This window comes from Hemiscyllium ocellatum, chromosome 23, assembly GCF_020745735.1.
Source record: "Hemiscyllium ocellatum isolate sHemOce1 chromosome 23, sHemOce1.pat.X.cur, whole genome shotgun sequence".
Taxonomy (NCBI): domain Eukaryota; kingdom Metazoa; phylum Chordata; class Chondrichthyes; order Orectolobiformes; family Hemiscylliidae; genus Hemiscyllium; species Hemiscyllium ocellatum.
The window spans coordinates 29,630,932-29,656,738 of record NC_083423.1 but is presented as its reverse complement, the minus strand read 5'-3'; the positions used below and the strand labels follow the sequence as shown (position 1 = coordinate 29,656,738).

At 38.7% G+C, this 25,807-nt stretch overlaps 1 protein-coding gene across 4 annotated transcripts in view; it reads left to right on the top strand.

Annotated features, from left to right (window-relative positions):
* The window catches only part of LOC132826725 (voltage-dependent calcium channel subunit alpha-2/delta-1), a 668,330-nt gene that overhangs the window by 523,806 nt on the left and 118,717 nt on the right, over nucleotides 1–25,807 (top strand). For all 4 annotated transcript variants that reach the window (XM_060842844.1, XM_060842843.1, XM_060842845.1 and 1 more), the window contains 4 exons: nucleotides 3,734–3,823; nucleotides 17,230–17,298; nucleotides 21,203–21,277; nucleotides 21,974–22,048. In XM_060842844.1, the coding sequence (XP_060698827.1) occupies nucleotides 3,734–3,823; nucleotides 17,230–17,298; nucleotides 21,203–21,277; nucleotides 21,974–22,048 (309 nt within the window). The remainder of the gene's footprint in view (nucleotides 1–3,733; nucleotides 3,824–17,229; nucleotides 17,299–21,202; nucleotides 21,278–21,973; nucleotides 22,049–25,807) is intronic.

Here is a 25,807-nt window from a genome sequence, read left to right as displayed (position 1 = left end):
AAGCTGAACTCAGTTCCTACAGCTCAAACACAAATCTTAATATTATTGAAAACTTTGCATTAATTAGCATTTTTTTCAGAGAGGTCACCAGGAGGCCGGGCTTCTGGAATTGTTTCTTTTGAAATAGCAGGTTTGGATTCAAGTGAAAGGATGTTCATTTCCCACTATTAGACTGGGGAAATAGCTGGAAATGGAAAAACATCATTCACACTGACAGTTAATATTTCTCATATCTGCTGAAAGTGTAAACATTTTGAGACATCGCTGGAGCATTTTCAAGTGTTCATTAACATACTTTCACATTTAGGTTTCTCAATTTTCTTTTATAAAAGTGTGAAGATTCACCCTGTAACTAAGCTGAGGAGCCAGCCAGTTAGACTTAGTTGTGTTCAAGATTAACCATAAATGCTTTGTAAAGGCCATGACAATATGTCTTGTCTTATGGAATGAAATATTGCTCTTTTAGCTGTACCTTCTGACTAGCTATGAGTAATGCTTTAAGAGATCTGCACTTGTGTCTGGTATGTGTCATTAGTGCCACTTCTCAAATGTCATCGTTCTTCTGGGTGATCTTATCAAAAAGAAATGGAACCTAGTCAGTTTCTGTTAGGAATTTATTTTTGCTGAGTTAGATTCTCAGCAAGAGCTCAATTTTAACAATTACACATTATTGTGGTTCTGTTCGCCGAGCTGGAAGTTTTTGCTGCAAACGTTTCGTTCCCTGGCTAGGGAACATCATCAGTGCTATTGGAGCCTCCTGTGAAGCGCTGCTTTGATGTTTCTTCCGGTATTTATAGTGGTTTGTTCTTGCCGCTTCCGGGTGTCAGTTTCAGCTGTAGTGGTTTGTATATGGGGTCCAGGTCCATGTGTCTGTTAATGGAGTTTGTGGATGAATGCCATGCCTCTAGGAATTCCCTGGCTGTTCTTTGTCTGGCTTGTCCTATGATGGTAGTGTTTTCCCATAGAAGAAACCATGGTATCATTCGACGTGACGGCACTGTTCACATCAATTGACAAAACCCTAGCCAGAGAAACAATAGCCAACCTACTGGACATACATAACAGAACACAGGAGGCTGAACCTATCAACAAGGACGGCATACTTAAACTACTAGACCTGTGCCTCACCACACACTTTACTTTCAACAATCAGATATACGAACAAATCAATGGAACACCCATGGGATCACCAATCTCGGGACTCATAGCAGAGGCAGTTATGCAAAGGTTAGAACATACAGCCCTACCACAAATCCAACCCAAACTCTGGATCAGATACGTCGATGACACCTTTGTATTCATCAAAAACACAAATAGAAAAAACACACCGAATCATCAACGCCACACTCACAGGAATACGATTCACGAGAGAAGAGGAAAAGGATAACCAACTCCCATTCCTAGACGTGTTAGTAGAGAGAACACCCAACGGAGAATTCACCACAAGGGTACACAGGAAACCAACATACACAGACCAAATCCTAAACTATGAAAGTAACCACCCCAACACACACAAACGAAGCTGCATCAGGACACTATTCAAAAGAGCCACAACACACTGCAGTACACCAGAACTGCGAAAAGAGGAAGAGGAACAGCTATACAAGGTATTCGCCAAAAACGGATACCCACGCAACTTTATCACCAGATGCCTAAGAGATAGACCACGGAACGAGGACATGCCACAACCAAAAGGACTAGCCACACTACCATACGTCAGGAGCGTCTCAGAACTGACAGCCAGACTACTGCGACCCTTAGGACTCATAACAGCACACAAGCCAACTTCCACATTCAGACAACAACTCATTAGAACAAAGGACCCAATAGCCAGCACGAGCCAAACTAACGTAGTTTACAAAATACCATGCAAGGACTGCACAAAACACTATATAGGACAAACAGGAAGACAGCTAACAATCCGCATCCATGAACATCAGCTAGCCACAAAACGACACGACCAGCTATCCCTAGTAGCCATACACTCAGACAACCAGGAACATGAATTTGACTGGGAAAACACTACCATCATAGGACAAGCCAGACAGAGAACAGCCAGGGAATTCCTGGAGGCATGGCATTCATCCACAAACTCCATTAACAGACACATGGACCTGGACCCCATATACAAACCACTACAGCTGAAACTGACACCCGGAAGCGGCAAGAACATCCATCAACAGACACATCGACCTGGACCCCACATACAAACTACTACAGCTGAAACTGACACCCGGAAGCGGCAAGAGCAAACCACTATAAATACCGGAAGAAACATCAAAGCAGCGCTTCACAGGAGGCTCCAATAGCACTGATGATGTTCCCTAGCCAGGGAACGAAACGTTTGCAGCAAAAACTTCCAGCTCGGCGAACAGAAGCACAACAACGGACACCCGAGCTACAAATCTTCAACCAGACTTTAATTACACATTACAATTTTGTGTGTCATGTCGTAAAACTCTGAGCTGTTCTTTACAATATTGATCTAATATGTAATAATTGTAATGAGGTCAGCCAGATGGATCTCAGAATGAGTTCCCTGATTGGGGCTGTTACTCTGGTCTAACCAGGGAGCCCTGGCTGACAGATAAAAACAGGAGTGTCACAGGTACTGTCACTTTAGGAGCTAGCTCTGACCCAGTTGGGTCAGTGTCATGTTCTCTGCATATGTAAATAAAGGGTGACCTATAATGGGATATTGGCCTTTGTGATGTTATTTCACACTTCTTATGTTAAATCTATGACCCCTGGTTATTGATAGCTCTCCTTGTGGAATACATGCATTTCTATTCTCCCTATGTATGTCCCTCAGAACCTTATACACAACTATTAGGTCCTTTACTAACCATTGCCCAAGGAAAACAAGACCAACTTTCAAGATTTGGACCATCTGAAATATAGCCACAAGTCAGCAATAGAATAACAGGCCATGGCATAATGCACTTGCCATTTTGAGACTGGGGGAATATGAAAATTCAGATCAAACAATCCGCTTACTGCATTTATACCCCTGTGAGTGAGGTGAGTGAGACACCTGGATGACCACATTTAAATTTGAAATCATATCTTGGGAAATTTATATTATTGGCCTTGGAGGGAGATCCCCAGAATGACAGTTGATATGCAAGGTTTACTTGCCAGACTGGCTGCAAAACCTCAGCTTGTTTTACAGGGAGTTAACAAGGTTGAAGGGTGATTTGATCAAGCCGTTGAACATAATCCAGGAGTTTAGTAGGTAAATGCAGAGAAAGCTTTTCTGCTAATTTGACTACCCAGAATAAGCTGCTACAATTTGACACTCTCCCCTGGCCACCACCTCTTTATCTCTGATCGTCCATTTGGGGCAGGCAACCCACTGAGTCTACATAAATAAGAGTTGGCCAATCAAATTCACTGAGCCTCACATTCATCTCCAGGCTGATCTGATGATACACACTGCCAGTCAGTGGTCCTGGAGTTAAAAGTCCACTTAGTGGTAGGTTTGAGTCATTATGAGCAATTACATAAAAGGTTGGCCAGCATATCATCTTCTGGGGTGTATTTGTGAGGAAGTTATGATTGCAATTAAACCAATCTATTATACAAGAAGTTCATATGCTCTACTGAGTACTATTCTTTTAAAATCCTATATTTCCACATTTATAAAGCATGGTGAAAATTAAGAATTATTCTCTGTGGTTACCATTGTGGATAGCTTTGACTGCTGTGATCAATTGTTTGGTTTATTCCATAGGAATATTTGGATGTGCTTGGAAGACCAATGGTTTTAGCTGGCACAAAGGAAAAACAAGTTCAATGGACCAACGTGTACCTGGATGCATTGGTATGATATGAACAATTTTTACTTATCACAGCTGGCATTTGCATTGAGTGAGAGGTATTACTAAGAGAAGTTCAAATTAGCCAATAAAGAAGGATATCAGAAGAATGCATTCTTTGTAATGTACACCATGTTTGCCTATGAAATAGTGAACATGTCAGCAGTTATCTATAGTCATCTTGTCAGGCACATTCAAAATGTTTTCCTGATTGAATTAACCAACTTTTGATGCCCTTGACAGCTGATTATGCAATTATTTTAAATTGAATAAATTGGGTCTTAAGTAGACAACGGACTCTTTATTCCAAGCTGAAAAGTTATGGCATGACAATTGAATGCTCTGATGAAGGAAACTCAAAGACATTGTGAATGAAAAACAAAGAAGATGCCTCCTATCTTAATGAAAAGTAAAACTAATTAAGTGATTGAGTTCAATTTAATTTTGCTGATTGTCATCCATTGCTCAACTCTTTCAGATAGACTTACAGCATTTTCTGCTGAAAATGTGATACAATATTTCATGCTGCATTTAGTTTCCCGATTATGTGTATTTTGGAAATTGCTGTGAGCAAAAAGCTTTCAAAAATACACTTCTGGAAAAGGAGGTATTAATGAGGCATTTATCCGGGGAAAATGCAAGTGTCATTGTGTTTATTTTCATTTTGTAATTATGAGTTCAAAAGCAGTCAGAATTAGCCTGGGTTGTTTGACATGAATCGCAGCCATGTTTTCCTCTCTCATTGATAGTAGAAACATCATAATAACACTTAGCAAAAGAGCCCAAAGTGCTTCACAATATTCTGATCCCACTATCTTGGTTATCATTTACTCCTGTTCATTTTCCTCTAATTTGGTTACCAAGGTTTTGATTTCTGTTTGAATTTTGAAATCTTCATTCAGGGCTCAGAAGTTTCCAGATTTTCACTGGGCACTTTAGATAGTTATTATGATAAAGAGAACAGTAATGTTGTGGTAATGTTATGGAACTCGTAATTCATCTGCCTAGCCTAATGTTCCAGAGTTATGTGTTAACTTCCTACAGTGACAGATGGAGCAATTTACATTTTTAAATTAATAAATCTGGAATAAAAATCTCAATTTAATTATTAATATTGTAGAATTGCTGTACAAACCCACTCTGTTCACTAATGGTGTGTGTGTGTGACTCCAGGACCATACTCATAATATTTAATCTGAAATGGCTTGGCAAGTCATTCATTAGTAGGCTGCTCTCTGCTCAAGGGAAATTAGGGATGGGAAATAAATGCTGGTCTTACGAGGGACCTGACATCCTAAGAAAGGAAAATGTTACAGCTAAAAGGCACAATGTGACAGCACTTGATGTATCTGCTCTAGCCTGACAAGTTTATAGATGAATCCTCTCTCAGGAAGATTTCTGTCCTTCCCCCATCTCATGCAAGTGCTTTTTTAATGGTATTTAATTTTCTGGTCCCCAATGCTATTGTCAAATGTGCCCTTCAAATTTGAAAGAAATATTGATGCCCTTTAGCTGAAGGCTGCAGCATGAGGCTTGTGGCTGTTCAGAGCTGTGCTTGAATACACATGGTTATAATGGTATCTTCCTGACCCCAAGGGTTTGAATGCACAACTGGGAGAAGGTTTGCAGCTTAAGACATGGAGTCAGTGTGTCTGCCTCCAGGCACCACTCCTGCAGAGACTGTGGGTTGATTTTGTTGCAGAGGGTGTAGAACCCAGAAACATTCAGTAAGCATTGTATCAGATGCTTAAACATTTTTTTCATGTATCAATGCTGCAAAATAAAAATATCTACCAGTCTGTGGAGCCATGCATGTTGCAGTTTGTCCCGAAATATTCAATCCAACTTTTACTCATTGTCTGTCATGACCTCCTTGAGTTATCTATAGATTATGACATCTCGGATCCCATTGCCAATAAATGGGAGCAATCTCTTAATGATATCACAAAATACTCTGCTGGTACAAAAGGTTAACCACATTGCTTTCAGTCGTGTTCTGAACCGGCTAAAAGTAAAGTGCTATTAATCTTATCATCCAGCTCATTCTTCATGGAACACAGGGAAGCTTTCCCTACTGCCATTAATATTTCCCAGTTCAATTCAATTTTACTCTTTCCTCCTTTTAGTTAAATTATTAAGATTTTTCTTTATTGCCATTTTGTAAATTCAAAGTACAATGAACAAATTTACTCAGCTTTAAATAACATGCTTTACCGGAACTGTCCAAGATATTTCCTTTAAGATTCTATATTTATTTAAATTGATCAGTCCTTTTGGGAAAATATTACCAAATGCAGATGATAAATCCAAATCACAGCATTACTCTCTAATATTCTGCTTTAATCAATATGTTGAGGGATCGAGATTTTTTTCCCAATAAATTGTAAGAACACCAATGACGTCTCATTGTTATGTTAGTTATTAATGCCTAATTTCCTTTTTTCAATTTCAGTTTTCATCCCAAAACAAATATTTGTTATTACTTGTATAATAATAACATCTTGTAGTCTTAAAAAGATTAATCAATTTGTATGATTGCTATACGTTATAAGCGTCGTATTGTTAGAAGACATTGTATGTTCTGGTCACTGTAATCAGCACCATGGGAGATCTATTAATATGTTGAATGAACACACAATTTTGTGGGAGACTATATAAAAAATTTGTTATTTGAGTAGTATATTATTTAAGTCTACGCTTTACCCATAGTCTCTTCCAGCATTTTAAAATCCCGGTCCCCTACCTCTGATCAAATATCAAATAACTGCCAGCCTTGTGGCTTGGTGGAGTTTTTTAAAAAATTAAATGTGTAAACAAGAAAGATACGTATATCAGGGATCTATAGCGAGTAACATTTATCCATGTGATGAAATGGATGGCATGGAAGACTTCGAGGAAGGGGCATAGTGAAAGGACAACAACAATGAGGTGAGTGGAGATGAGGCAATCTCACAGCTGTGACGGGTATTCAGGAAAAGAAAGCAAGTGAGTTGGAAAGATGGAGAGCAGAAGGAACTTGCAATAATTGAAGGGTTAGGAAAGAAACAAATACTTTCCTTGAAAACAGAGACAGTATCAGAGCACATCAAAGCATTTCTTAAAATAACACTCATGTCTTTGAGCAGACATTATGATATCGCCATATACAAAATGCCGCTATAATTTCCTTAAGATGCCTAATAAACTGGTCAAACATCTTGCTGTTTGATGATCACGCAGGAGAGGAAGCTGGTGAGGGTTATTCAACAGTAAGCAAATATGGTCACACATTGTTACATTATTGAACTAATTATAACCCAACAGGGCAGCTGAAATCCAGATACTGAAAGAAATGTAGAATGAAAACCTGGTATTGATAATGTTGACTGTGAAACTACCAGGTTGTCATAAAAATCCATCTGGTTCATTAAGATTTGGCTGCTATGTGGCTCCAGATTAACAGCAATGTGATTGTCTTTTGAAATGGCTTAGAAAAGCACTCAGTTGTATTCAAGCAGCTTTTCAAGGGCAATTAGGGATGAGCAATAAATGCTGACCGTGCCAGTGACACCTACATCCTGTGAGTGAAATGTTTGTCATAGTGCTTCCACTAGAACCTCTACGCAACATAAAACAGAGACGGCAAATTACAAATCCAGTTGCAAGTCTGAGAGTAATTCATTTGCTCTTTTATTGACCATTAGAGGGCCTGATAGACTCATTACATTTCCTCACTTCACCTGCACCAGAATTAAAACCCTCAGGCCAGTAATGACAATAAAACCTTGGATATAATGGGTTGCAATTTGCTGTTGGACTTAGTCGATGTGAGTAATGCTACCAGCCATTCTTTAAACTTGTCCTTGGCAGTTTCAGCTCCTTGATATTTTAAACCTGAGTTCAGAAAGTGTGAGGGAAACGAAGCATCTGCTATCTAGATGAACATTACAAGCAGCTGTTCATCTCCTTAAACAATCAGGTTAAAGGATTGTAATGTAATAGAAGAACTGCAAAAGGAGTGTAAATTTGACTGGGTAAGTTCAAAGTCTAATGAAAGGGCAGTAAAAAAAATAAAAATTGGATTACAAGAAAAAGTAATTAGAGATATAGAAGTAGAAAAGTAGTTAATATTTTAAATTTTACTGTTGCTGAATTATAATGGTTAATTTTTGTTACCAGTCATTGACAGTAGCACATACAGTTGTAACTAAATATGTACAAAATCCAAATTGCTCAGAGGCTTTTGCATTACTTCAAGCCAATTTTTACTTTCTGTCGTGAGATTAGTTTGTTTATTGTTGAAAATACAGCAACTTTGTCGCACTGAATGCATTTCCAGAATGAGTCAGACAGAGAAAATCCCATGGTGTTGACATCAACGTTTGAATTTCTTTCTTCACCTCACCTCAGAACAGTACAGCACAGGAACAGGCCCCTTGGCCCACTACATCTGTACTGATCATGATGCCATTTTGGCCATGATGTGGAACTCCATCGCTCTAGAATGAACAATGTGACAGGAACATAATTTACTAGCCAAGAGAAAGTATCTGCATTTGCCACTTAAATAGCAGTAAAAAATGTCTTATTTTCTCAATTTCAAACAATGAGTTTTAAGTAAGAACTGAAAGAACTGCAGTTACTGTAAATCATGAACAAAACCAAAAGTTGCTGGTAAACGTTCAGCATGTCTAGCAGCATCTGTGAAGAGAAATCAGAGTTAACGTTTTGGGTCGAGTGATCCTTCCTCCAATGAGTTTTCAGTGCTTGATTTTCTGCTGTCTGTTTGGGTGTTTAAACGATTCAGATGCGGGGTGGGGGTGGGTGGGGTTGGGGGCAGGTTGTAACATCTACCATGTGGCCTCCAGTCACCCACTGCATCCCTGCTCCCAATCCCACTGCTGACCTCTGTGTGACTTTGCACTGACAATGGGGGATGCCCCTGCCTCCAACTGGGGCTTATTGAGTACTTGAAATGACCAATCAGTGGCTATTCAAGGGCCACATTCCAATGCCACCACTATTTCTCCCAAGGCAGTTGGAAGCTCACGCCAAGAGAGCATCCCAGCACTTCAGGCTGCAAAACTTTTACTACTAGTGCGGAGGTTAGTGACCCTTCTATACAAGTCCCCTGTGCCCACTGGAGGTATCTCTCTACCCATCCCCGCTAATAGCATGATCACACTTGCCTCTTTCATTAGACTTTCAAAAGCCATAGCCCTCGCTGGAGCCTGCCAACCTGACACTGGTGAAATTCATACTCTCCACCCCAAACTGCCTCTCCCCAGTCCCAGCACTTACCATTATTTCCAACTTCAGCAACAAACTCCATTGGGGGGCAGTTCCTGTTGTCACAGGAATGCTCACCGTCATAGCATTCCTGACTATTCAATCCTTCAGCAAATTTCAGACCTGGGCTCCCTGTTCCTGAGGGGCTAATGTTCCGCATTGCCTTTATTCATTGTCAGTTTCCCATTACATCTCAGCTGGGCAGCTGTTCTTGATGAGATGCAGTGAGAGTGATTTCCCTTGACAACAAGACAGCAATTGACCAAGAGTGGCATCAAAGACACAGAGGAAGACTGGAGCCAATGGGCTTCAAGCAGAACACTCTCTACTGATTGGCATCATATCAACAACAAAGGAAGGTGGATCTGATTGTTAATGATTAATCACTTCAGTTCTAGGACTTTTCTGGAGGGGCTCCTCAGCATTGTATCCCAGGCTCAACTACCTTCAGCTTCCTCGTAAGGTCAGAAGTCAAGATGCTTGCCAGTGATTGCACAATGTTTAGCACCATTTGTGACTCCTCAGCTTCTGAAGCAGCTCATATCCAAATGCAGCAAGATCTAGACAATATCTAGAGCAAGGAACATTTGTGTGACACAAATACCAGATCACACCTTTTTCTAAGAAGAGAGGACCTACCCATCACCTCATGACATTCAGTGGTATTATCCTTACTGAATCTGCTACTATCAACTTCCTGGGGGTTACCATTGACCAGAAACTCAACTGCACTAGCCATATAAATACTGTGGTTGTTAGAACAGGTCAAAGGCTCTTAGTGGCAATTAACTCACCTTCCCAAAGCCTCACTGCCATGTACAAGGTGCAAGTCAAGGCTGAAATATTAACAAGAGGGTCTGACTTTTCACCAAATTGAAATGACTGAGGAGCACTTTCTAAATGGGATGCATTCCAATTCCAGGTTGACAACTTCATTTCTGGATTTTTTCAATTGTCAGAAGTGTCTTTCAAGGATGTGGGCTGGTTCAGGACATAACCCTGCAACCTGCACTCCAGATGGTGACCAGCTCTGTTGCAAAGATGGGCATGTTCTATTCTTCCATGGCTTTCATAGCATTGGCTCAACTTTTCAAAGATTTGTGGTCTGAGGAAATCTCAGGTGTGGTGAACCATAGAAAAGCTATGGCACGGAAAGAGTGCAGTCAGCCTATCAGGTCAGCTGTCCTGTCACTTTCAGGGACCTGTGCACATGCCTGTACCCTCTCAGTACCCACCTGCTTGTTGTGTATTCTTTTACGTTGTTTGCTGTCCTCAAAAACATAATCTCACACTTGTACGGATTGAATTGCATTTGTCACTTTTCCACCCACCCAAACAAATCTCTGATACTATCCTGCAATCATTCTGTTCACTATCAGCTACCTGGGTATTTTTGTGTCTGCAATCCTATCTCCCACATTCAAATCTTAATCATTAATATGTACCAGAAACAGCAAGGGGACACAAATGCAGGCCCACAGAACACCATTGGAAACTGCTTTCCATTCGTTAAAACAACCATAATAAATTACCCTTTGTTTCCTGTCACTGAGCCAATTTATGATCTAACTCACCACATTTCTGTATCTCTTTATTATTTTGCCTGAACATTGACATTTGCATTGACAAATATCTTTCCATGCAGTCAACGTCTACTGCATTACCCTCATCAATCCTCCTTGTTACTTCCTCAAAATGTTTAGTAAGATACAATCTTCCTATGCAGACTATCAGTGATTAATCCATGTGCTTCTAAATGGCATTTCATCCTATTTCTGAATCTTGATTCTAATAATTTGCCCAAAACTGGGGTCAGACTGACTGGCCCGTAATTGTTGGACCAATCCCTCCCAACCTTTTGGAAGAGCGGTAAATTTTTCATAGACTTTTAACACTTGGCCTCTTACCTGAATCCAATGAGAATTAGAAAATTATCATCAAAGCATCAGTTATTTCCTCCGGGATTTCGTTTAACAGCTTAAGATACAGGTCATCTGGCTGTGGTGATTTATCCAACTCCATCAGTCAAAAATTGGCAATGAGATTTGACTGAGAGCCCAGAAAACAATTGATGTGTTCAACCATCTCAGCCAAAGGAAATATATTCTGTGATTGACAGCTGTGACTTGTAGATTCCTGAAGAAGGACTCATGCCCAAAACATCGACTCTCCTGCTCCTTGGATGCTGCCTGACCTGCTACGTTTTTCCAGCGACACATTTTCAGCTGTGACTTGTAGATCTCTATTATCAATTGTATGATATTTACTCATTTCATATACTTTCACTTTCTGCTATTGATTCTTTAATTCAAATGGGTAATGGGTAGACAGTTTTATGGTTCATTGAGAAATAATTTTTTTTAAACATAGTGCAAGGTTATTTTTAAAAGCTTTTTTTGAACACATTCTCTACCTTCTTTGGATAATTGGGTTTTAAAGTAGAAGTAATTTGTTTTTATTAATTCATGGGATGTGGGCATTGATGGATTTATTGACTATCCCCAATTACCCAGAGGACAGTCAAGTGCCAACCATATTGCTGTGGGTCTGGAGTCATGTGTTGACTAGATGAGGTAAGGACTGCAGTTTCCTTTCTTCAAGGACAACAATAAACCAGATGTGTTTATCTGACATTTTAAATTCTGTGAGGATGCCTTTTTTTTCTTTTGGGATGGAAACTCATTTTGTTAGCATTGGTGAAAGCAGCCTTTCCAGGAAATCATGTGACCGAAGCTAAATGATTAGGCAAGCAATCAGTGGGGCAGAAGATGGCTAAGTTCAGGAGAAAAAGAGCCTTACCTGTAGATGTACTGGTTAGCAGCTTCAAAGGGGGTAGGGTTGGGGGCGAGGGGGGGTGGTGTTGCTGGGGAGGTGTCATTCTTTTTGTATGATAAACATATGTTATTTTGTTAATAATAGTACAGCGACAACCTCATGTGAACATATTCAGTGGGTATCAAACAGCAAAATATAATTTATGGTCTATCAAGCAGGGTTTTATTCCAAAATTTGACTGGTGCAGTATTACCATCAATGGGGACAATAACCTATACATTCAAATTCTCTGGGTCATCAGGGGCTCTTGTGGTGCAGTAGTACTGTCTCTGTCTCTGAGCCAGAGGCCTGAGCTCAGGACACATCTGCTCTGGAGGTGTGTATTAGCATCTCTGCATAAATTGGTTAGAAATATCCACAGTGTGTCAATGATTATACAAGTACATTATCTTTGCATGGGGGGTGGGTGGAGGATGGAGGAATGAGCTGGCATGGATAGGACATGGGGATCTGGTGAGGGCTATATTGTTTTTATTCAAATTGGGGTAACCCACTGAAGAGCTGGTTCCTTTAACATCTCTACACCTGGCAGCTGTTGTCTCTTACCTGGTTGGGCACCACCCTATCATAAGGATTACATCTTTGCAGACACTTCTATCTGGAACATGTGCTTGAAGCTAGGACTTTTCCCATTTCCTGTTGGCCACCTCAAAGCTGAAAAACCAGGCCATAGCGCTTGGAGTCCTCTGCAGATCTGCCAGTTTCTATAACGAGAGCAGGTTAAAAGTTGTTCTGTGCTGTTAACTTGTGCCCAGTTATAAGTGCAAGAGAACACTATATTTTCAACACTTGCTATTTTTTATTAGGATTCTAAAATTTACATTGTTGTTTTTCCTTCTTTGTTCTGCACCTTTCAGTGATTGATTAAGAGTTGATAAGTGTACAAGAGCTGGCTGCTATCTCAATCCCTCAATCAGGAATTGAAGTACAGAGGTTCTTTATTATTTATGAAATCATAAGTATCGACATATTGAATGTGTTTCCCATTTTGAGGTTGAATTTAAGAATCACTGATGCAAACTTTCATTTATCGGTATGAGGAATAGAATTGTAATAAAGATTTTTTTTGTTATTAATAACCAACTAAATCCAAGTTAATTCCAGTGCTGACATTTTTTTTTCTTTTTAATAACCTATTCTAGATAGAAGGAAACCTCATTCTATCAAAGCACTACCCTACAACTAATATTTTATTTGGTAGCAGCTCAATATTTGAAGTATTATTGTTGCAAAAATTAGACCATGAATATCTGTCCATTGCATTGAACAATTACTGTAGTTTTAACTGCATTTAGTTTGGAAAAGCACACTTCAATTTTGTACAGCTGGAATTTGTGAGCTATTATTTACTCATTATTTTCTCACAGGAGCAGATATGAGGAATCACAAATGTGAAATAGGACATGAAAACTGAATGTTTCTTTTGATGACAAATGAACAAAAGGATATGATAGGGTTTCTATTCAGCATGGGCAGATATGATGGCAAATGAATTGATCAAAAATCTAAATACATGTTATAGATTTATGATAATGCTGTTGGAATTTAAATTGACTTTCATGATATAGACTCAATGTTTAAAATCTAGGCATCTGTGCATTTTAGTTGATGAATAGTCAGACTTTGCTGCGTGAATGCTCTATCGTAAAGGCCATGTCACCTTTAAGTAGAGATTTTACTTTTACTGGTCAACTGGTATTTTCATTCACATTTGAAAACTGGGATAGTTTTGAGATCTGTATAAAATAAAGCATTTCAAAGGGCCTGTGTTTTTTTCAAATTCTTAAACAAAATTACTGGAGCAAATGGCCTTGATTATTCTGTCATATTGGAGTGGGAATTAGGGACCAGTGTGTCATTTGTAAAAATTGAAATGAATCATTCCAATTAGCATTTCAAAAATGTTAGTGAAAAGTATATCCCGGCTGCTTGATTTCTGAAGCAAACATCATCACAGCATTTCACCTTTGTCTGTAATAGTGCTGTCAGTGTATGCCTCAACTGTGAAGTACCAACAGATTAACTGTACTTCTAATCTACAGTGAAATATTTGACATCTCCATCTATAGCACTCAAGTATGTTCATGAAAAAAGAATTGTTAAACTTGAAGTGGGACCTGAGAGATTATCAATTTAATGATGATCAGACAATTGTGAGGTATTTAGAATTTCTAGTTGTTCAGAAAAAGAAAAGAATTATGGAAAAGAGGAGAGCTCTGAAGTGACTGAGGCATGCATTGAGCGATATTTTGATTAGTAAAAGATTGAAGCAATAGACAATAGGTGCAGGAGTAGGCCATTCTGCCCTTCGAGCCTGCACCACCATTCAATCTGATCATGGCTGATCATCCTTAATCAGTATCCTGTTCCTGCCTTATCTCCATAACCCTTGATTCCACTATCCTTGAGAGCTCTATCCAACTCTTTCTTAAATGAATACAGAGACTGGGCCTCCACTGCCCTCTGGGGCAGAGCATTCCACACAGCCACCACTCTCTAGGTGAAGAAGTTTCTCCTCATCTCTGTCCTAAATGGTCTACCCCGTATTGTCTATTGTCGAAGCAAACCAAAGCAACAAAACCAGAGATGTTATTATACCAATGTCACTGAGCGCAGGGGTGATAGGTGAATGAGACTTCCTATGAGTTAAGGTGCATTCAACAGAGCTTTGGAAGAATTTAAGTTTGTGGAGAGTGGAATATGAGAGACCAGCCAGAAGTATGTTGAAGTATCCTCATTGAGAGGTAATGAAGGAGTTAGTTTATAATGATTACAGTAAGGGTCATAGAAGCTTCTCAATAATGACAAAGATTAAAGGCTTTCTCATTTCAAGATCCTGGGACAGTTTTGGTTTAGATCTTAGCGTATAAGAAGTTGTCATGCAAAATAGAACAAGCCAGGTGTTAAAACATGGCAGTAAGATTAAAGTCCATTGTATCTGATTGCTAAGACAACAGTTTAGACCTTAATGAGGGATGCTGTGCTTTAGTATTTTTTTTTGCCCCATTTGTGCAAGGCATTAGTGAAACATAATTGGAATATTATATACAGTTTTGGTGTTGTTCCTTTACAAAGTTAAAGCAGAAAGCCATTCAGAGTAGGTTCAGTTAACTCATTTTTGGGATGAAGGGGGATTTTATCTGATGAGGAGAAGTTGAGTAAATCTGGTCTGTATTTTTTGGCATTTAGAAGAATGAGAGATGATCTTAATGTGCCATATAACATCCTGAGGACAATTGGACAGATTGGCTGCTGAAACGATGCTTCCTCTTGTGGGAGAGATTAGAATTAGAGGACATAGTTGAAAAGTAAATGGTCTCCCATTTAAGCAGATATGATGGCAAGTGAATTGATCAAAAATCTAAATACATGTTATCGATTGATGATAATACTGTTGAAATTTAAATGGACTTTTATGATATCAACTCTATGTTTATGATCTAGGCATCTATACATTTTACTTGATGAATAGTCAGACTTTACTGCTTGAATGCTCTATCTTAAAGGCCATGTCATTTTTAAATATAGATTTTACTTTTACTGGTCTAATTGGTGTTTTCTTTCTCTCAGAGAGTCGTGCATCTGTGAAATTCTCTTTCCCAGCGGTAGAGGCAGAATGATGGATAGACAGGAAAGTCAAGTTGAGATCACAATCCTATTAACTATGATCCTATAAAATAGGAGAGCAGGCTCCAGGGGCCAAATAGACTATTACTACATTTAATTTATATATTCTTCGACTGAACAGTAGCGTGTGACAGAAGGTGGCACAATATCTTCGATCTCCTGTTGTTCATTTTTATGATAATGTATAGGCGAACTTTCTAATCCAGCTGTGCTTTCAGAGACAGAGCTAACCAGGGTTACTGAGTGAGGAAGGGAAATTACAAGTTGGAATTGACAGGGGGTCATGGACATCATGGTACACCCATATCTTCAAGGTCATCACTGCTGTTTTCAGAGCAGAGGCAGCAACCAAATAACCACTCAGTCTGCATTGGTGAGCCCTGCCACAGGTACACTCGGAACAAGGAATTAGAAAAAAATCTTAACAAAGGAAAATGTACTAAAGAAGGAAGTAATTGACAATATCTAATGTCTGTAGTCTATCATATTAAAACTAGTATGCCAGTAATGCTGATCAGCACAGCTGATGTTTGACATTTGAGCTGTTGCTTTGGATTTTCTTTCGTAACTCGTGAGTTTGGATGATGGGTTTACATTTGAGCATCTTATGCTAGTGACTATACTTCCTGTTCAGTCATGACTGAGTCTGCATGTGATGCCAATCATTTTCCATCTGTATTGCCAAATAGGCATTAGCTGTGAGCCCAGCATTAATTTTCTCAACTGCACTGTCCTTCAAGGACTTCAGTTTAAATTATTTGTAGCAACACATAGGATGGTCCATTTGTCCTGATGGTTGGGCTGTGTTCTGTTAATATTCATGAGGATCAGACCAGACTTCAGTGTAATTTAGTGGAGTACAGTGAAAGTGAAATGGATATGATGCATTTAAGCATATGGTATACTATTTTATTCATTCATAAGTTGTAGACATTGATGTCAAAATCAGCATTTATTTACATCTCTAATTGCCCTTGAGAAGGTGGAATGAGCTGCATCCATCAATAGTACTGAGAGACTTGCTAGGTCATTTCACAGGGCAGTGAACAGATAACTCTGGGTTTGGAGTCATAAATAATCCAGAACAGGTGTGGATGGCTAATTTGTTTTCCTAAAGGATGTCAGGAAATCCTTTTTAAGACAATCTAATAGTTTGTGGCCATTATTACTGTTTCTAGGTTTCTATTTAAAATATGGAGAAAGTGAGGACTGCAGATGCTGGAGATTAGATTCGAGAGTGTGCTGCTGGAAAAACACAGCAGCTCAGGCAGCATCCGAGGAGCAGGAGAATTGATGTTTCGGACATAACTGGCTTTCCGGATGAAGGGCTTATGCTATTTCACCTGCTCCTTGGATGCCACCTGACCTGCTGTGCTTTTCCAGCACGACACTTTCGAGTATATTTTAAATATATCTAAATTCTCTAGTTGCAACGTAGGATTTGAACTCAAGGCTCTGGATCATATACTAAATCCTCTGAATCATATACTTAGTAACTAATTACAATAATACCATATTTGAATAATGTATGTATGTGAGCTATTTTTGTTAAATTCAACCTGATTGATATGTATTGAATTATTTCAACAGATGTTCTAACCTGTTGTTTCTTTGTGCATCTGTGTGTGTCTTTTATTCCTGTCTCTCTATATATGTGCATGTCACTTTGCCGTTACAATAGGAACTCGGTCTTGTTATCACAGGAACACTGCCCGTCTTCAACTTGACTGAAGATGCTAGTGGAAGCCAGGTATGTTGCCCAGTGCAACAGTTTGGTATGGATTGTTGTGATTGGGTGGTATATATGCATCTTCTTTTAAGCTACAAAGAAATTTCAATTTAATCTTCTAAAATCATGCAGAAATAATCATTTATCCACGCCATAATACTCTACAGTGAAATAGTATTTTGCAGTGCACTGAGACTGCATTTTTGCGAAAAGAGAAATGCTCGCAATTATGGGAAATGGGTTTAATCTGTTTGCCATTAGTATAAAGATCTTAAACACATGTGTAGGTCTATTCTGTTTGAGAAACCAGGTCAGTGCCTTTGAACTTTATGGCAGGAATTAGAGCAGTAAGCACAGAGTCTAAGCATTTGATGTTTCATTATAGGAGAATATGCTGACAGAAAACACATAATGCTGCAAAGCCAGTTGGAGATGTCAGTTATATGTAATTCCTGAGTTCTGTCACAAAGTGTTCATCCTCCTAGTCTTTCCCAGTATTCTTAGAATTGTCTCAGTTCTTATCTTCTGCTGAAGAACCATTACTTCATATCTCATTTTATTCTTCAGTGACAAAATATATTATGCTCGTTGTTGTAAGAGGTCTGTTTAGAAATGTTTATATTTTAGAATTGCATCCATTTCATGTTATCTCATGGCTTGATTGAATGTCAAGAAGCAGCAATGTTTTCCTTTTGAACTCGATGTAGTTCTCCCACAACCCCATTTGCTCCACAGCCTCTCCACAGCATTAATTGTGTCATCATGTATTGGAAAATTGCAGCTATTTTGTTATCTTCTCTGGATTCACAGAGGCACACAGCAAAAATAACCGATATATTTTAGTGACCTGGGTCTTAGGGAGCAAGGGACTGTTTCAAAGTTTCCTGATGATACAGAATTTGGAAGCAGTGTAAACTGTGGAGAGGGCAATGTTGAACGCCAAATGGATGTAAATAGGATGGTGGACTGTGCAAATGCGTAGCAGATAAAGTTCAAAGCAAGGAAATGTGAGATGATGCATTTTAGGAAAGAGAACGTGGACTGCCAATGTAAGTTACTTAAGGGAGTGCAGAAGCAGAGGCACCTCATAGCATGAGGTATCCTGATCTTTAATAATCGGAACATAAACCAAAAGAGCAAGTTGGATACACTGAATTTGTACAAGAGACTTGTTAGCCCTCAGCTGAAACATTGTATACAGTTCTGGGTGTCACACTATAAGAAGGATGTTAATGCAGACAGAGACAGTTGATGGGGTTTACAAAATTTGTTCCAGGGATAAGAACTTCAGGTATGAGGATAGATTGAAGAAACTGGGACTGTCCTTGGAGAGAAAGAGATTAAGATGGATTATGATAGAAGTTTTCAAAATTATGAGAAATCTGTATAGAGTGGATAGGGACAAACTGTTCCCGAAATGGATCAAGGTGACAAAGGATTAATTGATTTGTAAATAAGTAAATTTGGTGTGAGAAAATACTTTGCACAAAACAAGTGGTTCAGATGTGGATCACACTGCCTGAAGTGTGGTGACAGAATGGTCAATTAAAGCATTTACAAGGGCACTAAATGACTTTTTTAATAGAAACAACATGCAGGGGTATAGAAAAAAAACAGGCAAATGGCACTCAGTAATAATGCTTGTTAGAGAGCTGGTAAAACCATGATGGGTCAAAGCGTCTCCTCCTGTGCTGTAACAACTTGCATGATTCTGTGGCTCCCAAATTCTCAAAGTTCACTTATCTGGCTTAACTTTTGGACTGTTTCATCCAATTGCATCCAGAGTCACCAATAAGATAATCTGTTGAGCAGTAGCACTTCCTCTTTGAAAATAAACATTGCTTCAATGATTGGCATTTTTTTTATCTGACATTGGCCAAGCCAGTGTTTATAGATCTGTGCTCCAAATGGCTGAAAATTTGTTTTATGAATTTGTTTCTTCTGCTAATCACTAATAGAATGTAGGAGACAGGAAAAAAATGTGCCTGTAAAGAGTAATCATTGAGAAATTTTTGTAAAATGATATTGAAAAAATCAGTAGATTATATTATTGAGAAATTAGTCAAAAATAATACTGACATAAAAAGGATGACAGGGAGAGGAGATGTGGAATGCAGAATGTAGGGGTGCTTTGTATTGAAATAGAATCTTTTGAACTAATTAAAGACACTCAAGAGGGCAATAATAAATGAAGTATGAAACGTTTAGTTTCTAACTTTGTGTTCTTTGAGATGACCTGACAGTAACAAAGCTCCTCCAAGCATCTAGTGTTATTACTGTCAGGCTAAAATCTGCTTCAGTGTCGCCATGAAACATAAGACATAGGAGTGGAAGTAAGGCCATTCAGCCCATCGAGTCCACTCTCCCATTTAATCATGGCTGGGCATTTCAACTCCACTTTCCCGCATTCTCCCCATAGTCCTTAATTCCTTGAGACATCAAGAATTTATCAATCTCTGCCTTGAAGTCATTTAGCGTCCTGGCCTCCACTGCACTCTGCGGCAATGAATTCCACAGGCCCACCACTCTCTGGCTGAAGAAATGTCTCCGCATTTCTGTTCTGAATTTCCCCTTTTAATTCTAAGGCTGTGCCCACGGGTCCTAGTTTCCTCACCTAACAGAAACAATTTCTTAGTGTCCACCCTTTTCCAAGCCATATATTATCTTGTAAGTTTCTATTAGATCTCCCCTTAACCTTCTAAACTCCAATGAATACAATCCCAGGATCCTCAGCCGTTCCTCATATGTTAGACCTGTCATTCCAGGGATCATTCGTGTGAATCTCCGCTGGACACGCTCCAGTGCCAGTATGTCCCTCCTGAGGTGTGGGGACCAAAACTGGACACAGTACTCCAAATGGGGCCTAATCAGAGCTTTATAAAGGCTCAGTAGCACATCGCTGCTTTTATATTCCAACCCTCTTGAGATAAATGACAACATTGCATTCGCTTTCTTAATCATGGATTCAACCTGCATGTTTACCTTTAGAGAATCCTTGACTAGCACTCCCAGATCCCTTTGTACTTTGACTTTATGAATTTTCTCACCGTTTAGAAAGTAGTCCATGTCTGTATTTTTTTTGCCAAAGTGCAAGACCTCGCATTTGCTCGCATTGAATTTCATCAGCCATTTCCTGGACCACTCTCCCAAACTGTCTAGATCCTTCTGCAGCCTCCCCACTTCCTCAGTACTACCTGCCTGTCCACCTAACTTCGTATCATCGGCAAACTTCGCTAAAATGCCCCCAGTCCCTTCATCCAGATCATTAGTATATAACGTGAACAGCTGCGATCCCAACACTGAACCCTGTGGGACATCGCTTGTTACCTGCTGCCATTCTGAAAAAGAACCTTTTATCCCAACTCTCTGCCTTCTGTCAGACAGCCAATCCTCAATCCATCCCAGTAGCTCACCTCGAACATCATGGGCCCTCACCTTACTCAGCAGCCTCCCGTGTGGCACCTTATCTAGGGCCTTTTGGAAGTCTAGATAGACCTATGAGTTTCCCTGGTCTAACCTACTTGTCACCTCTTCAAAGAATTCTAACAGGTTTGTCAGGTACAACCTCCCCTTACTAAATCCATGTTGACTTGTTTTAATCCGACCCTGCTCTTCCAAGAATTTAGAAACCTCATCCTTCACGATGGATTCTAGAATTTTACCAACAACCGAGGTTAGGCTAATTGGCCTATAATTTTCCATCTTTTGTCTTGATAAATATGAGGGAAGTTTTAACAGAAAGTAGTCTACAACTCCCAGGAACTGCACCATTCTACTAGGTTATTGCTGAATATTGATTTACAAAGAAACTCCTCACCTATGACAATAATTGCTGAATAGTTTTATACTAAAATAAGTTTAAGATAAAAATAAAAGATCATGTAAAAACAGCTTTCTGAAGGTTATGGTTTATTTTGCTTCTCAGAATCAATTGATTCTTGGAGTGATGGGCATTGATGTGTCTCTTGCGGATGTGAAGAGACTCACACCACGTTACACTGTAAGTATTGTTCAGGAGTCCCACACGCTCGTTTATTCTCACTGGGTGTCTCCCATTCAATCTAGTTCCCTAAGACAATGTTGCTCACACAGCATATTGTAGAGATTTCTACCTGTGTTCATTATCCTGCTATCTCTGTCTTGTGTTGTGTTCTCTGAATTCTTACTTTCTGTCCACGGGTTAATGTAATCCAGAATATGTGTGATCCAATCACTTAAACGGTGGATGCTCATGAAGATGATGTCACTGCTTGTCTTCAGCATTAGTTTACATCATTAAATTGTTTAATGAACAAATGAAATAGCTAGCTAACACAAAAATTAACATTGATGAAGTTCAAAATTATATAGCCTCTTTAATGGATTTACTGCAGGTTCGGATTTGGCTTCCCTTAGATGTCGAATGTGTTCTAATTACTTTGTCTTTATTGTGTAATTATACATAATTACAGTTACAATGTATTAGTGTAAAGATGATCTAAATTTTAAGGAGTGCAGCTGTAAGCTGAAAATGTAAAATCATTTCAATGATTGTTCGAAAATTATAAAATTGTGCGTTTATATTTTCACAGTTTGTAAATGCAATGGACACCATGCAAGTTATGTTTCATAATATTGCATTCATTTAAACCTTTTCTTTCATTTTGGATCTGTAGTATTTTGTTGCATTATTAAAACCCTTTTTGTATTCTAACAGCTTGGGCCTAATGGATATTACTTCGCAATCGACCCTAATGGTTACGTATTGCTTCATCCAAATCTCCAGCCTAAGGTAAGTTAAATAAAAATTTTATGTATGCTAATGGTTAATGCATGGGGACCTACTATCTTGAGCTATTAAAAAGGGAGCCAGTGACTTTTGTTAAAATCATTAAAACTGGGTACTCAAGGAATTGCCAAAATACAGCATCTCAATTACTTCCTAATTTTGTTCCTTTACCCTCCTATAGAATGAAGCAGTTCACCACTCACCATTTACATTTAAATAATATCAGCAATCATTTCCTTGTGAGACTGAGAGGCTTTGTTTGAGACATAAATGTAATTATTGTAAGACTAAGGGTTGTCCAAATTATAGTAATTAATTTCCATAGAATGAAAGGAATGGAAATCTTTGTTAATTTTGTATACGGTTTTAACATAAAAGGCAGCCTATATCGTGGTGGTGGTTAATTCCATTTTATACCATGACTGTGAAAAAATGAATGTGAGGATCTATGAACCTGTAGAATATTTGGTTTAAAATAACTAACGTGTATCTTATTTTTGAATATCTATGTAAGTACCCATTAGTTAGCTGGAAGAAAAGAATGGGAAAATCTGCACATTCACCTTGAATTGGCCCTTTATATGTCAAAACCTATTAACGCAACAGCTGTAAGATCGTATATTTAATGGACTTGGTCCTGAGAGAAATTTTGGAAGCATGAGCAGTGATGTGTTCATGCTCCATTAAGATTTCTAGTAGAGCGAGTTAAATTAATTATAAATGTAACTGCATTATGTATAAACAGCCAATATTAATATGGCACTTGTGTATTGGAGATATTTCATCCCATTTGATAAATTGATATAATACTTGTTTATAACTGATCCTAATGTGCAGTGAAGCCAAACAAAATGAAGTGCTTTGAACATATATTCTAGATATTAAAATAAACCCACTATATACATAATAGTGTATATTAACAATGAGAACTCTGGAGGTGATGTAGACAAACTATCGTGTTGTGTCTAAGTTCAATTAATTCTGTAAGTTCCAATTTGGTGTAAATTCACAATGATGAGGGCAGAGGTTATCTTTGATTTTACTTCAAAAACAAGCCTTTATTGGGGGCACATTGAACACCAGTATACCGTTACTGTTTTTCTTTTACCTTTCTGTTTGGCTCTAACTGCAAAGTGTTGAGACAATTAAGTTTGAACTTAATGGGAGTAGCATCGTTTACCAAGACTGTGACCTGGCAGTTTGCACAGCTTTATTAAAATCCCCAACAGGAATGCTGATGGGTTTTTACAATTTTGTCAGTTTGCTTGTGATGCTGCATGGCAGAAAGACTGCTAACGGAATCTCACCCGAGGATAAGGTACCCTGCAAAGGCAGCTGCTGTTTCGGTTGCCTTTGTTTAATCTAGTAAATTAAACTTAACATGAACTAACAAAAGTTATGCACTGACTTCAGAGATTCATTTTTTCTTTACTAGAAACTGCTTCTTAGACCTAAACTTATTAATATGATATCATACACAGAGGTGAGCAAGTGTGTGTGCTTAATTATAGAACTGCTCCTTTTCTTGATTTGAGTTGTAGCTGTTAGGGATTGAAATTTGCCAAACCAGAAAACAACTTTCCCAAGATTCCAGTATCTACTAAATCAAAAACCTAATTTCTATGTTGAAATCAGACATTGGTACTTGAGCAACAGGCAAACTGTGATTCCATTCTCCTTTAATGTGTTTCGTATCCATGGATCTTTATCAATTATTGGTTAAGACTTGAGCCAATCTCCGAGTTGGGATGTTTAGTTCTATGAACACTTGTGATACAGTGGAAAGAACACGAGTGAATGTCTGTATATAGGAAATACAATTTTTCCAAAGAAATTTTGCCCTTCAACAACCTCCTTACATGAAATCCCAATTTTACTGCACAATGTAAATCCATGCTTCCAGATTTTCTGTGCTGACAACCATCATATTTTCAAGTCTACCCCTGTACTTTCTTGCATGTCTTCATCGCAGAATTGATTCCGGGTTTTGAGCATCATCTAATAAATCTTGATTAATTGATCTTAAGTTGTTTTAAAAAAAATTGTCAAAGGCAAATATTTCAGCAGGAAAAACCCCATTAAAACTTTGCCTCCCAATTGGATATGCAACCCCTGTGTGCCTCTTGCAACTGTCATCAAGGTCATATCCCCACATGAAGGGAATCACCAATAATGATACATTTTGTCAGGACCATAATTAAATTAAAGGACTGCTGTGCCCTTCAGCAATATCTGTACAAATAAAGAGACAGAGCTGAAATATTCAAAATATCATAGTCAAACTGATTTTATCAAGAGCAAGTAAAACACAAAAAAAAGGCAGGAACAAAGATAAATGTTTTCTTAAACAGTTCCTAGAATTTCACTCTACTGGACGTGTACCTTTATGATCTATTATTTGTTAGCAGCTATAGGTTGGAGCTCATCTTGCATTCAAATTTATGCAAGCTGCATAGATTGACGTAGAAATATGACTGAGCCATTGGAATACATGTCATTTGGGCTTGAGTGTCCAGAAATGTACTATCCTTAATGACTGAGAAATTAACACTCTGGCATGGGCATCAAGAAACACTAGTGTGTGATATGGGAAGGCTAACAGAGATGCTATTCTGAAATAATAGTAAACTTGTTATTGGAGTACAGGGAGCTTTACTCTCTGGAGTGATTGTAACAAGGCAGACCCTGTCGAAGACAAGTTCCCTGATTGGGGTTGTTAATCTGGTCAAATCAGAGAGCCCTTGCTGACAGATAGAAACAGGTTAAACTACTGTTGGTGCCCTGATGGATAGTGTGGGGATTTTTTAAAAAAGGAGATTCATAGAGTCTCCTTATTCCAGGGACTGGCTCTGAGCTGAAATAAAACAGGTGTTTCATACATGTTGATACTCTGAGAGCTGGATCTGAGGGAGCTGGATCAGTGTCAAGTATTTTCCACAAAGGGTGACTTGCTAACAAGCTACCAGCCTCTGTGAAGTTACTTCACTCTCCACCCAGGATTTGCAACAAAGTAGTCCGAATAAAGGAAAACCTTTTATAGTAAAAGCATCAGTTGGAAGCTCAAAGAGGATCTTTGCTCCAAGGGAAGTCTTCTGTTCATTCAAAATTATCAGAGCTTCAGTTTAAAGATAGGAAGCTCCATCCTAGATATAGTGAGGACTGCAGATACTGGAAAGTCAGTAAATATAAAGTGTGGAGCTGGAAAAAACACAACAGGTCAAGCAGCGTCTGACGAGCAGGGGAGTTGGTGTTTCAGGTCCTGATGAGAGGTTCTGACTTGAAATGTCAACTCCCCTGATGCTCAGATGCTGCTTGACCTGCTGTGCTTTTTCCAGCTCCACACTTTGTAAACTCTATGCGGGATCTGACTGAACTGTTAGAGATGAGAAAGGAGCTTTTCTGAGAGAAGGTGAGTGAAAAATATGCAGCTTAGATTGAAAGGCAGCTAAAAGCCTTATTTTCTTAGAAGAAGAATTTGGACCAGTATGAGTTAGAATGTGAAGAAGTGAGAGCTGAAAAGAATTAAAAGAAATCCCATAAGTTTCTGAAAGCCCACACTGAGACAAAACTAAATGCAAAGGGAAATGGTAGTAACTAAAAGGAAAATTATGACAAGAAATACCAGATGACAGGTAGGAAGAGTGAAGGCAAGAGGGAAAAAGAACACCTTGGGATAAAAAACAGCTGACTTAATTATAAAAATTGATATATTCTGTGTTGCACACACATCTTTGTTGAGTCTCTAAATATGGAGGCCTTGAA